At 43.4% G+C, this 14,529-nt stretch overlaps 1 protein-coding gene across 1 annotated transcript in view; it reads left to right on the top strand.

Annotated features, from left to right (window-relative positions):
* TPH2 (tryptophan hydroxylase 2) overlaps nucleotides 1-14,529 on the top strand; it is a 43,102-nt gene that overhangs the window by 15,413 nt on the left and 13,160 nt on the right. Inside the window, exon 8 of the mRNA XM_026052789.1 lies at nucleotides 1,017-1,143. Within this exon, the coding sequence (XP_025908574.1) occupies nucleotides 1,017-1,143 (127 nt within the window). The remainder of the gene's footprint in view (nucleotides 1-1,016; nucleotides 1,144-14,529) is intronic.

The following is a 14,529-nucleotide window of genomic DNA, read 5'->3' as shown; positions in this document are numbered from 1 at the left end:
GTAGCCTTTGTTCTTGTTTCTGCATGCTGGAGGGGAAGGGGGGAAGGATGTTAACTGGAAATGCTGGTGCCCAGTCCATGTTGCCACCACTGTGTCCCAAGTCAACCTCCATGAAAATGCATGTGGCTCAGAGGTCCCCGTGCACTGGGACCTGTGTACAGCTGCCTTTGGGGAATGTCTACACCTAGGAAAAACTACTGAATGAACAGAAAAATAATCAGATTGGCAATTCCTCTGCTATGCAATGTACAAGCCATACAGTGCTTAGTTCCAGTCCACCACGGGCAGCCCCAGAGCTGGGCCTGTCTCCCAAGAAGTGTGAGTGTAACGGGAGCAAACGTTGCTCTGCTGCTCTCGGGGAGGCCACCTGGGCTGGGAAGAGGCACTTGTGTGTAGGGGCTCGCTGCTGCAGCTGGAGCTGCTCGGCCTTTGGTGAGGCAGAGGAGCTCTGTCCAGGCTGCTCGGCCTTTGGTGAGGCAGAGGAGCTCTGCCCCAGCCGCTCGTGCTCCTCTGCGAGCAGCCAGCAGGGATTATCTACCTGGAGGCAGCTGGCACGGATTTCCTGGTGAAGAATAGTGGGGGGAAAATAGGAGGCATTAAATTAAATRGAAGGTTGTTTTTCTGTTCATGATTTATCTGCAGTGTCAGATTCTGTGTCTTTTAGAACAAAAATACTTTATAAAAGACAAATTGGATGGTTTGGGGTAGAAGACAGGAAACTTGCTGTTTTTGTTTACAGTTTTTTTTTTAAAGAGTGACGTCTTTGGAAAGAGAAAAGCAAAGGAAATGGCAGTGAAGTTCACTTTAAAAATCTGATCTGACAAGTCCATTATTTTCTGTGAACAAGTATAGGGAAACTTKCAGAATTGTTTGCGAGCTCTTTGCAGATGATGCATGTGCCCTTTTTTTTAACTTTTTTTCTCTTTTAATAGACTTGCATGTCAAATGGCTTGTGCTGATTTGATTATGGAATGCTTGAACTTATTTCTGTAATGATGCTCTTTCCATTTCCCTAGGGATACATGCCATGAGCTCCTGGGACACGTGCCTCTACTTGCTGATCCGAAATTTGCCCAGTTCTCACAAGAGATAGGACTTGCTTCCCTGGGAGCATCTGATGAAGATGTTCAGAAGTTAGCCACTGTGAGTCACAAATCTTTCTCAGCATGCTTTCTCTTACCCCTGTCCTCTGTTAATGAAGTGACCTACGTTCTCTTACCAGACTTGCCTTGGCTTTCAGGTTGCCCGTGACTGTGACATGAGGGTCGCAGAGCGCAAGGTGTTTCTGCGTTGTCTTTAATGAGAGYAAAGCTGAATGCACTAGTCTTTAGGTTGTCAACTTAACTATTTATGGGCGGTAGCCATCCAATTCCTAGGGGTTATTGAGTGGATTTTGTCAGCTTCAGGGTGCTGAAAACAAATAACCAAGGTGCTTTTGGAAGAAAAGGAAACACATTTGGTGCGTGCTCTCGGCTCTACACCCTAAACTCCTCCAGAGGAGACCACCTTGTCACTGCTGTCTCAGTACTCGCCAATCTGCTTTGCAGATGTTCACTGTGTTGTAGCGTGGGTTGGATTTTGAGATCTGCACCCTTGGTCCTACACTGGAGAATGCAGAAACCAAGGCTGTGCAACAATAACTGTAGATCGGGCTCATGTACAGTGCCATGCCCGTGGCTGTGCTTTATAAAAAGGGATATATGGGAGTAGGAGGTGAGTGGGAACAGGATGAGCCTGCCTGTCTAAGATGTGAGGGGCCCCCACCAGCCAGGCCGGGGCTTCCTTGTCACTGMGGCAGCGACTCCGGGTTTCCACTGAGGGACTGGGCCGGGCTGCCCGGCCTCCCAGCCGCCTGCCTGGCTGCGGGGCCGGCTCCACACAGCCCCTCCTCGCTGCTTTGCATCATGAGGTGCACCCGTTGGTGACCTCTCTTCTGTGCTGCTTGCTCTCTTCGGTTGCTTTAACTTCCTGCATGCTTCATTTTGTGTATTCTGCTAAAACTAATACTGCAAATAAGAGAGAAAAGACTATATTTTAAAAGCAGTTTAATATTTAAATATTTACGCTAATGAAAAATTTGACGAGTTCCAGCAGAAGAATTGGTTACCAAGATACTATTGCTTTCCTATTTGTGAGAACTGCAGTGGTGATTTTAAGGATTGCAAATAAGTTGTTCTTAATATTAAAGGCAAATTCAAGCCAAGTTCACTAAACTCATAGCACTGATGCACCAGCTTAGCAGTGAACTCGAGTCCCATCTGCTGAGGAGTGAGTTTTACTCCATACCTGTTTGTTTATTTCTTTATTTTCGTCCCCGATAGTCCTCCAGAAGAGCCCACCAACTAATTTAATCAGTCAGGTTTCACTTCTTAATTAGGCTTGATGTCTTGATCATGGAGGCTTCCTCTCAGCATGTGTTCCAGGAATCATGAAAACTATCAAGTCTGTTTGTGTATTTGCTTGGTAGGGAGCAGACCCACCTTGTCATGGCCTGCAGTCTGCAGGGAGAAACAAGGTGACAGGCTGTTCCTGTAAGTACTTTGAGAAAAACAATATGTCCAAGTCATTTGCTCCAAAATAYTCTTAAATGATAGGAGCCTCTTGCAGAGACTCGTGTTGGGACTGATCTGCTTGGGGAGAGATGTTAACATAGGGAGACTTGTGAAGTGCTTCCTCTCCCCCTGCCCTCCGCCTTAAAAACAATACTCTGTTATGACTGTGTCATCTGAACAAGAAACTGCTCCTGAATCACAAAGCCAAAAATAAAGAGGACAGCTGAATCACTTCCCCTTATCACACTGGGAACTTGATATCTGAGTCAAATTTGATTTCTCCTCCCATGCTGGAAATAGCTCTTTGAGGTGGAAGCRCCCTTTGGAGAGAGCGCAGGAGCGCAGGTGTCTTGTGCAGAGGCACAACCAGGGGCTGGACTCCCCTGAGGCAGGTGCTTGACAGCTACAGAGGCCCTGCTTGCCCTCAAAGCAGCCCGAGTGCAGGTGGAACCAATGTCTCTCCTCAGCAAGGCTAAGGAGGCCAAGGAGTTCATTCAGTTGGCCATCAAATGGTGCCTCAGTGGCCATTAACTGACTTTTGCTGGATTCTGTTGCATTTCCACCCAGGCAAAAGACATGGAGACAGAGTGAGCTCAAAAGTGACAGCTAAGGGTCTAACAGGAAAACCAATGGAGCTTCTGGCTAGGCAACTTCAAGTAAATATAGAAACAAAGGGACTGAGAGGACACGTATATTACTGAGGTTGTGGCAGTATGCCCTGGACAAGCATCATAACTGGTTTAAAAAGATAGTAACATTAACAGCTGAGCTGTTACAGAGAGGACGACAGCTTTAGGAAGAGAGGAAAACACCTCCTAGGAYTTTAGACGAGAAAGGGAAGGATTATGACAGATGATTTCCTAATCTTTTGCTCCATTCTGCTTCCAAAAGCTACAGCATTATTGCTGCATAGATGTGCACCTTGGGTGCGTTCAGTCCTGAGCTGCTCAGAAACCTGCTGGTACTTCTGTCCCTGCCGACCTGCCGCAGGGATGAGGGCACRGTGGAGCCGGGCCCGGGGCAGAGCACATGTGCTTGCCTGCTTGCAATGAGCCACRTCAGGGAAAGCCCTCGGGGGGCACGTGGCTGAGCGGAGAGCGTGGCAGAGCCCGCGGTGCCGCCCGGGCGGGAGCCGAGCGGAGAACCTCACGCTGGTCCGTGAGTCTGGCAGCCAGGGCAAGGAGGCAGCGTTGTCCTCTCCTCTTGACACGAGTGTTCTTGCCACGAGAAATCCCATACTGAACGAGCTAATGGTGTTTTCATTTTATTCCTTTATTTGTTTTTTTTTTTCTTATTTGATGCTTTACAGTGTTTGAGGGTAGGAGATGTTCTCAAGAAAGGCTGGAGATGCAGAAAGCAAGTGACTGAGATATAAATTACTGGAACAAGACAAAATAATTACACAATCCATTTTATTGCCTGTAGTATGGTACAGTGCAGTTACTAATTGAAGAAATACATTTGCTTATATGTCTGGGTTGCTAATCATTATCATGATCATGATGTCTTGTACTGATTTTCTAGAAGTGTTTTTTCTTTTTCTTATTCACCTGAGCATGCCTGTTTTTTCTGCTTTCACATAATACTAAAATAAAAATGATCTTTTGTGCCTACCTGTCAAACTGTGCACTGTAAGGGTGACTTCACACAAGGTGCCCCAATTTATTTATATAATATATGACTTACACCACATTTAACAGCATATAAGGTGTTTGTTAGCAAAATTGCCTGAAAAGCATACTTTGGTTTGTATTTTAATATTGCCTTGTAATTTATGGACCTGAGAGCCGGAGAGCAGTAGCCCCTTGTAGGGCTGCAAGTTGATGAGGTGGATTCTGTCCCTGCTCCTCATGGCAGGAACGACTCCCAGCGTCGGCTGCTCGGGTTGCCCCTTGGCAAGGCAGCAAGTGTAGGGTGTGGGTGTAAAATTCCATGGGGCAAAGTGACTGGTGGTGCCTGAGAAGAGAGGAGATGAGGGCAGTGCCTGATTTTTGTGCAGTGGGTATCACTGAATCTTTCTATCTGGGTATTTGGCCATTAGGGACCAATTATTCCCACTAAAAGCTTCGGAGTTGTTTATTACTGGAAGGTGCACCTCAGCCTTCAGATAGGAAAGATTTTCACCTTTTCCTCTTTCTTGGTAATGTCTATTTTGTTGTTTTAATAGTGTGGGACAGTAGAAATCAAGCAATTTTTTTTGTTTTTGTAAGCCTGTATGTAGGAAACAATGATAGTCAACTGCTGCTGAATTTGAAGGAGCTGAGGGGGTTCCAAAGTGCATTTCAGGCTTGTTATGAATCTAAATGTTTTACCTTGCCTGRTGGTGAGTGAGGCCACTGATGTATTTCTAAAGCTGACCACGATCTGTCCGTGTAYGTATCACAAACAATATATTTTCTAAACATATTCTGGAGAAACAGTTGCATTCAGAAGCCTCCGCGTGGGAGAGGACAGCGGGAATTCCTGTGAGCTTGCTTCCTTTTCCTCTGAGGATCCGCAGTGTCTGGTTGTCCTGGTTTTGTTCCAGCTCTTCTCTCCACACTGAAGGACTGGGACAGGACTCAGGACAGTTACACGTTTTGTCTCCTGAGGAGATAAGCAGAACGGTAGAAACAGGAGCAATGCAGATAAAGACTTGAGTTGTGTCTGTTAACGTTGGGTGGATGCAGCTTTCGTGGCCTTGCTGCAGCCTCTCCTTTTCACAAACATCAGGTTAGGTTTTCTAGGGAAATAGCGACATATTGGGACATGAGCATAGCTTGTGAGCAGCATTTCTGTCAGCTTCCGCAAATTAGTAAATGGAGCTGTGAATTATGAAAATATTTGAAATTTCAAATATTTCCACTGTGCATTGGGGAAAAAATTAAAAAAGCTTCTTGAATGTTTCTTATTTAGACTTGTAAAGCCCCAGGCAGTACACTAGCCACTCTGGTGCGTCTCTGACATGCTCATCTGCTGAAGATATTCTGCTCTATTAAAAGTAATTATTTATTGACCAACAGAAAAGTGGGCATTACAGCCCTGGAGCTATAGCCTTCCCTTAGCATATTGAAGATTAGCATTCAAATCTGTGCCCAGCATTTCTCTTGTTACCAGTTGCATAGTTGTGTGATGGATGCCAGGAGGGAGCAGAGTGGTCGAGGGCTGCTCTGTTGGAGCTTCTTGCAAGGTTGGTGCTTCCAGCTGCACCTCTAGTTAATGACTAATGGGCCTGTGGCTTGGAGAGCCACAAWTGAATATGGTTTAAAAGCTGCTTGAGAAATTGTGACAAACTTGCAGACATTGTATGAATTGACTGTGATCCAGGCTGCTGCTTGCTTAAAGGGAGATGAGCCAGTTCTCAGCGTAAAAGGTATTAGGCCTGTACAGCTGAAATTAGATTTGATAGAAAACTATAGTTYGGTGCTGTCCTACCACCCAGCACAAGCTTAGAAATGCTGTGATCCATATTGCTTATCTGTTGAGAAGTAAAAGAAAAGGGCCCAGGCTATATTTCTGTTTTGAGTTTGGACGGGCAAAGCACCTATATCTGGATGCTTTTGGAGAGYGGCCAAATGCAAAATGTGAAAGTGATGCAAGAAACAGAAGAAAGAGCTGATGAAACCGCATGATCTTAATCATTATCAAGGTGCACAGGTCTGTCTGAATCGGGAGATTCAGATTCCGATTCAGCTCGGATCACATGCATTACTTTGCTTTGGTTGCTAAGGTGTTTCTGACCGCGCTCCCCGGCGCTCTAAAAGTGTGCTCTAATTTGGGGTTTGCTCTGTGTGATGCTCTTAAAATTAATAGCAGCTAATGGTACTTGGTTTGCAAGCCCTCACTGCACAAGTCCTTCTTGATAAAACAAATCAAAGCCCATGATGTCAAGTCCATCGTGCAGTGATAGCAAGTCCATCTTGCAGTATATGTAATGGAGCAGGTGAGCAGAAAAGGCAGCAGGTCTGTCACAGAACCAGACTGAATCGGAGAAAACCTTGCAGATTCCAGGGATCTTCACTGGGAATTTTGGAATATTTGTGACATTGTTAGCACAAGGGGAACGTGAAGGTTTCCGCTGGTGAGATGGCAGCAATTGCCCAATGTTTGTACACTGGAAATTGTGACAGTTTGCTGAGCCCTTGTTCTGGATGAGGACCATCTAATTCTAAATTTGAATTACATAGGAGCTGCTTTATGGGTCAGACCAAATGGTTGGTGCCYCGTTTCCAGCAGCGGTCATAACCAGCTGCTTAGGAAGCGTGTAGAACAGGATAAGCTTATCTGATTCCTCCCTAATGTGGTACTTAGTATTTACAATGCACTTAGTAACCCTAAATGGATTTCTCTTCAGGGAAGGTTGTTTATCTTTGAAGACATGTAAATTTTTAGTACCTGCAATATTCTTTGACAAAAAGCTTCATGGCTGAACAACTTGCTGTGTGAGAAGGATCTTCCTCACTTTGAAATCAGCTCCTGCTAGCTTTTTTTCTGATAGTTTTGTATTTGACGAGCATACAAACATTTAATTTCTGTGCACTTTTCTCTGTGCCATCATGGCTTTATGAATTGGCTTATTTCACTCTTCCCCGTGTTGTCCCTTTTTCTARATTGAGAAACACTAGTTTGCTTGGTTGCTTCTCGTATGAAAGATGCTCTGTGACTTTGATCAGAGAAGAAATATCATGAACCTTGTCCACTTTGAATTAGAACTGGAAAAGAAAAGGCATGAGGCAGAATATCTGAATCAGCAGGCAGGGATTGAGGTAAAGAAGCTCTTCACACCTTGAATGTGAGTTTTAATTAAGAGCAGCACTAAGGATTSTAGAGAAATCATGTAAAACGTTGGTTTGGAAAATGTTTTTAAGGACAAACCTTCTAACAGGTTTCTAAGGTCAGCAAGGACTTGTCCTACATCTGGGAATACCCGGCACCTCTYGCTGTGGCACTGCGGGTTAGGGGCAGGAGCCGGGAGCTTCCCCCGCCGCTACGAGGACGCGCAGGGGCAGCCTCTGCGCCGGGCAGCTCCGGGCGCGGAGCTGCTTCCTGAGGGATCTTGGGATACAGCAACTGGATGCAACAGTATTTTGGAACCAGAGAAATATGTCTGTGTATTTGGGCCCAGCTCTCTAACGAGGAGATAGGTGTATGAGACGACTAATTTGACTTAATTGGGAGTAGGGAAGGAATTATAAATATCGCTGTAGAAATAGTTTAGCTCCTTTTAATCAGTAGTCCGTTTATGAAAATCGAGCCTGTGGTAGTTAGAAATTTTGAAAAAGCTCCTAATGACAAATTACAACCAGACACTGGAATAATTTCTATTTCTTAACAGTGTTATGTTTCCAAAAGTGGTGAAATGATAATCCAGGAAGTTATTATACTGCAAATGCAAATTTGCACACAAGCAAGTAATACATTTTGACATACAGGTTAAAAGGAAAACAGTGCGAGTGTCATATAGTACTGGTGGGTTAATTATGTTTGTTTATTTTCAGAAGCAACTTCATTACAAAACTGCACATTTTGCAGTAGTAATTTTTGCTTGTAGTTCAGTAACTTGCAGTCTGAGTGTACCACACTAGTAAGAAAAATGATCCCCAAAGAAATAGCCCAGGGAGAATCTAGGAATGCATCTAAGTAAGAAGGCTCTGCCATTTCAGTGTTGGGTCCAGCTGAGAGGTTGAAGAACAGGTAGAAGGAATCCATAAAACTTAATAGGGATTTTTTTTTGTATATTTGTTTTTTCTTTTGGCCTATACAAGGAGACACACTAATGAAAAGGCTGAAACAGCCTTCTCTTCTATAGAAGAGCATATAGCTGGTACATAAAACGACTTGGGAGAAGCATCCAGTTGCATAGATGTTCACAGATGTTCAGGCAATACCTACAACAGGGGAAAGAAAAAGCACACAATATGCAGAAATAAAGGTTTGAATTACAAAAACTGGAAAAAAATCAGCAGAGAAATGTTCTGAGTATATTGCTGCTGCTTTTCCTGGCTCCCCTTAAGTACTCATATATGTTGGAGAGAGATAGTCCTCCAGGTTCTGCGCAGATAGGATTCGTAGTGACACAGCCGCACTCAAGTTTTGCTCTGGTTGCAGCACATAATGTAGCACTCGCCTGTAAAGCGTAGGGATGTGCAGCCCAGAGCTGTGGGGGGCTCACGCTACCAAGGCTTTATTTGTGTGCTGCAGTACTTCCCACACTACATTAAGAAGTGTTCTCGAAGGAGTAGATAGCTGTCAAAGCAAACTTATGAAGTAAATTTTATTATGCAGTGTCCTTGCTTTTTGTATTCGGTTTGTTTACGTAAATCTGTAAGATTCTGTGACACAGAGCAGTCCTTAGTTGAGTCATTTGTACAGGTGCTGGGTGATCTTCTGGAGCAGCACACAGGTACACGGGGAASTGAAGGAATTTGGCACGTGGYAACTCATTTCACTGATTCACTTCACTGTTTTCAAGCAGAGATGAAACTAATTATATTTAATGAGAAGTCCTCAAACCATGCACTCATCTTTTTATGGTCTACATCATTCCAGTAAATACTTTTGCTTCCAGAAAGAACAATCATATTTCTATCTGATATGCGTGTGCCCAAAGTAATTGTCTTCTGGAAGGAGTCTAAAAATTCATGGCTGTGCACAGCTGAAAATGTGCCAACTTAATATTCACCAGTGTGCATTAATCTGAATYGCTTTAGATACCGTCCTGTGGGCTGAGCATGTCACCTGGGTTCAGTCTGATTCTGCTGCCCAGCATGTTCCTGGGTGTTCTCTTTGTTTGCGTAGATAAAAGTACGGAAGTGACACAAAATGTGGCTGATGTCCATAAAGAGCTAACTATGGGCTTAATCACTTAGCGCTACAGCTTTTGAAGTGGCTCTTTTGTCTGTTGTCGGCTYTGTATCAAATGGCAACAAAGTGTTGGATGGAACATGCTCTCATAAATCTTTAATTGACATGTTTTTGGGTGATCTGTCATAATAGATTTATACGTATAACCTTAATTATGTATAGGGCCAATTCTGTCACCACAGAAAGCCAAGGCAAGGGGGGTTGCTATCACTTTCAGTGACTTTAGGCCTATGGGCTAAACTGCCTTCATTTCCATGTATACAATCTCCTTAAAGTCCGTATAGTTTTATGCATGCAAATGAAGATAGAATTTGTTGCTGTAAAATTAATGTTAATCCTTTATTTGCCAAAACCTGTTATTTTGGAATATGGGTTTCTGCAGGGGAAAAAATCAACTCTGGAGAACACATGTGAATTTGCAAGTAGCTCTCTCCCTGTGCCTTTCAAACCCAGCTCCTGTGGTGCTGCATGTGACAAGTTGTGTTAGGTATTTCTTAGTGCTGGCAGGTTGTCTGATGCTGTTATAAAAGGGATTTTTCAATTTGTCCATGACTTTGGAAAGTCAAAGYAAATGTCCATTGGACCCCAGCAATCTTTCCTGTAAATCTGAGTGCCTTGTTGAAGCCAAGAAAAACTTCATGGAGAAGGGCCTCACATCAGATAATTTTGGTTCTCTCTGGCTTGATTCCAGCTGTGACTGCAGCCGTTGTTGTGCAAAGTCAACATATCGTCAAAAGGACGGCTCAATTTCAGTCAGTCTGCAGGGGAAAAAAAGAAATCAATCTGCTCTTTAGGTTCAGGCTTAGTTTGGAATTTTGGTTTTGCATTAGAGAAAGCCCTAGTTTCGACAGGAAAACTTTGTTTCAATTTGTGAGTGTTAGCTTTGTATTTTGTATATTGTAGACAGCTATCTGTAGACTGTTACTGTGGCATTGATAAATATCATGYCTGCTAATACTGCCAGATAAAGGAGTTTTGTCTCAGAACTCCTTAAGGAAGGAGTGAGTAGTCTTGGATTATCCTGTTCTCCAATAAAAGGTATTATTCTTCTGGAGATTTTTCTTCACTGCCTTGAATCAGTAAGCCATAATGGCTACAAATAATGTGATTTGACTATATAGGAATGGCTGGAATTATAGCTTAATGAGGCATTTTACATTTCTAGAATGAAAGGGCCTTTACAGGATTGATTGTTCAACTTTGGAGAAATTACTGGTTTATGAACAGGTACACATTRTGCTTCTCATTGAATCAAGGGCATATGTGAGGACAGAAATCTTGTATGTTAGTGGTGCTGGGTCAGAGTGACTTTTGCATTGGATCACTTCTAGACCATGGTCACTTATAAATCACTTGGAGTTTTGTCTATAGAAGGAGGCGCTTTCCAAGTAGGTATTTTTATCACTGGCAGTGTGATAAAATGGCAGGTAACCTGGTGCTGATTGACATGAAGGTTACATGTCCTCACTGCTGCAAATCACTGAGATATAAGGAGATGCTAAACTGTACTTGAAAAAATTTGYTTGGGGTTGTGAAAAACATCTTCATTTGAATATGCTTTTAGTACTACAATTAACAGGTATCTAAAATCCCCTGCACCAACTTTTTCTTTGATACCTCCTTCAACTTGAACTAACTAGAACTTGCACTTTTGCACTGGGGCCTACTATACCTACGTGYATGTATATGCATACAAATTTATATATTTTTTAAAGGAGGTTAAATACATTCATGTAGAGCTACAAAAAGCTTTGGGGGAATCCCCTTACATTTATGTGATTAAAAAAACATTGACTTTAAATGCAGCTGAAAATAACTCTTAATTATCCAGCTATTAAATCAGTTTCCATTAGATAGATGCAAGAAGTTAGTGTTTTTTAATGTTTAGAAAATTAGCGTGGATGCTGTTCTTGGAATGAATTCCTTCTCTTTTTGTTTTTTGCTTCTTAAAAACAAGCATTTAAGTGGATATGACAGCAGGCTTTTCCTTGAATTGGAGATCTAAGGAGTGCAGTGGCCAGATGCAGTGTATCAGTGTGTCTTCAGTCTGTTTCAAAGGGCTACTGCCCTTTGAGGATGTGATTCCTCCTCAAGAGCAGATAAGCCAGGACTTGCCTTAGAGAGTTTGTTCTCAAGAGCCTCCTACCCCCTTCCTCTGGGGAGGGGCCAGAGGGGGCCCTGGGCAGCCGGCGTGGCCGCTCCTCGGCCCAGCAGTCACCCTGAACAGGAGCGGACCTGGCAATTAGCTGGGCCTGGTTTAGGGCAGGGGTTCACTAAACTCCGTTTATAAACAGCTCTCCCCCTAGCGGGTTCAGTTACAACATTCCACTATGTAAAAAGAGGGCAAAGTGTTCCCTGACCAAAGGGCCTTTCTTGATATTTTGGGGAGAGCGGCCATCTTGTGTCGTTTCTTCTGAGTCCCCTTCTCATGGTATGTGGAAGTAGCCCTGCTTAGAGAGGGGGGGGGAGCTATTTGGATCAGTCCTGAGGTCTCCAGGTAATTGTGGGAAACAGCCCCTCCGGACCAGATGAGGCATTGTGGAGACACTGGCTCCGAATGTCTCATGAAGAAAAGAGCCTTAGGTTGTTCTAGCTCATTCTTGAGCTATCTGGAATTGGGCAGCAGTCCTAGGGTGGATGGCTCCCATGAAATGTTCCAAATGCTGCTCTCCTTGGGCCATGTCAGCCTTTCAGCATTTGGGTCTCTGCTTCCCACTCGGAGTCCAAGCTGAGGGTAATTCAGGATGCTGGGGGAGCACTCTGGAGTGCCAGCGCATGCCCACTTTGATCAGGAATGTCCTTGCTCTGAGAGGTTTTGTTATGACCCAGTTGATGAGGAATGTCCTTGCTCTGAGAGGTTTTGTTATCACGGAGTTGTTTGAAGCAGTAGCAGCTCAGTGACTTGGGAGATGGCAGTGCCCTAGAGATACTCCCTTACTTGTGAGGGATAGTGGCGGGTCAAGTGTGTCACATGAAACAACCTAGACTAGAGACGAGGTGGACAGCAGTGACATATGTTTACGCAGCTTCTTTTTCTTTTTAGCCTCTTGAAGTCCTAGCAAACACACCAAAACACCTGACTCTGCCTCTTGAGTTAGCTGTGTGAAAGCCCTAGACACCTGAAATTTGAAGCAACAGCTGGAAAAAGAAATGACCCGATGTTCTCCCTAGCTACTATAGGGAGCGCTGAACATGAATTCATGTTGCGCCTTGTAAAATAAATGGGAAAGGGAATGGTTCATTATTGCACATCATTTGTTCTTAATAACTCCATATGAAATTAATAAACCTTAAAACCCCAGGTTTTAGAAGTTGTTCAAGATAAGAGTCAAATGACAGGGAAGTGCAATAGAAAGGGTGAAGCATTAGGGCTTTAATGCTTTATGTTGAACAAATGATCTAAGAAGCGGTTCACAGAATTCTTTCAATGGTCTCATCTCCTTAGCTGTATATTAAGTTGCAGCACTATTAGTTAATTATATTGGAAGAGAAAATAAGGCTTCATCTTCCTTTCTGCCTGCCCTCAAAGGAAGGACTCCTTTGTGTGAGAATGGACAGCAGAAGACCTCGGTCCCTCAAGAGACACAAAGGTAGTAGTAGAAGTGTTGCCCACCTCTTATTCCAGAAGATGGATTGCATCTTCAAAACAGACAGCTTTGTGATTAACTYCTTATTCAGAGCACAGCAGTTCAGCTTGTGTTCTCCGAGCTGCGCTTTCTTGCTGCTCTGCAAACCCAGGGTGCTAATTTTACTTTGATTTTCTTTATGAGATTTTCTCCAGAAACTCCCCCCAAAGCAGCATACCATTGCAAGGTGCTCGCGGGGGGCGAAGCCCCGCTGTGCTCACTGAAGTGCCGGCTTTCTCTGAGYGTGTCAAGCCTCTGCATTAAGGGAATTTGCATGTAGTGTTACCGAGTGCCATGGCTGTCAACAGAAATGCGAAGGCTCCGGGCGCTGCTTTCTCCGGCGGTTCTAACAAGCAGCCCCACTTTGACTCACGCTTCTGTTTATAAAAAGATTTTGCTCCAAACATTCACCTTTAGTGAAAGGTCTGAATGCCAAGCAGTCAGATGGAGGGAGGGAGAGGGSAAAGGAGAACATGGTTAAAGATATTTACTTTGAAATCTCTGAAGKAAATCTAATGCCAGAAAGTCTAAATACATTTCAAAGAGGCAAACCAAAAAATCCTTAAAGGAGGCAACCCTTCAACTTTGTCTTCTTATTTACAAATACTGTTGGCAGCGAATAGGGTCACTCTCTTTGTGGAGGCAGGTGAATCATCRCTAATGAAAGACTTACCTATTGGATTCTACTTCTTGTCTTGAACTATTTCCAAGCTCATCATGAGGCTGTTTGTTGTTCCCACGTCTCCCTGCGTTCCCATGCAGCGGGGCTGCTGTGTGAGCGGCTGTCGGGAGCCGGCACTGCCTGAGGTTCGGACTCCCGGCACGGGCCGGGCTTGGCTGCTTGCCGGGGTAACCTGCCGTGTATCTCTTCCTTGTGGTGGGTGATTCCTGCTGCTACTCAACAGGCTGTGAATTCTGGATAATTCAGTTAGATGTGAAATCCCAAGAGCTGTATTTTTTTTTTTTTTTGTGACTATTTGATATCTTTGAGGCCAAAAGAAATGCCCAATAAATGCCCAATGCCCATAAACTTACTTCTGCCAGATCTGAATAAGAAAGAAAGTAGAAAGTCCAGAATCACAGAGATGCTGTGCTTTGAGACATTTGTTTGGAATTTGAACTGTTATTTCACTAATTCTTAGGATTAAGTCATAATAAAAGGTTTTAAAAAAGTTTTTATTGCTTATAATTATCATGTTACAAAACAATTAACAACTGTGTGAGAGATTTAATCTCTAGATCAGTAATTTTAAAGCTAAAATATCAAAGCACCCTTCTTTCTCTAAAGTAAAAGGAATTAATATTTGCATACTTTTGAACATGTTGCACGCATCTGAATAAAGAACTATACATTCAAATACTCTTGGAAATAATCCAATAGAAGGAATTTAAAGATGTTCATTTAAGGATATGTCTTTGGCTCTGCCCTTGCAAGTACTTATATGCATTGGTAATGTCATTGTCTTTATTAGAACTAATTTTATTTATTTATTCATAAAATTATTGTT

The sequence above is a fragment of the Nothoprocta perdicaria genome, unplaced genomic scaffold, assembly GCF_003342845.1.
Source record: "Nothoprocta perdicaria isolate Ctin4 unplaced genomic scaffold, notPer1 scaffold_91, whole genome shotgun sequence".
NCBI classification, from domain to species: domain Eukaryota; kingdom Metazoa; phylum Chordata; class Aves; order Tinamiformes; family Tinamidae; genus Nothoprocta; species Nothoprocta perdicaria.
The sequence above is the reverse complement of the archived record's forward strand: the minus strand, read 5'-3'. Positions and strand labels throughout refer to the sequence as shown.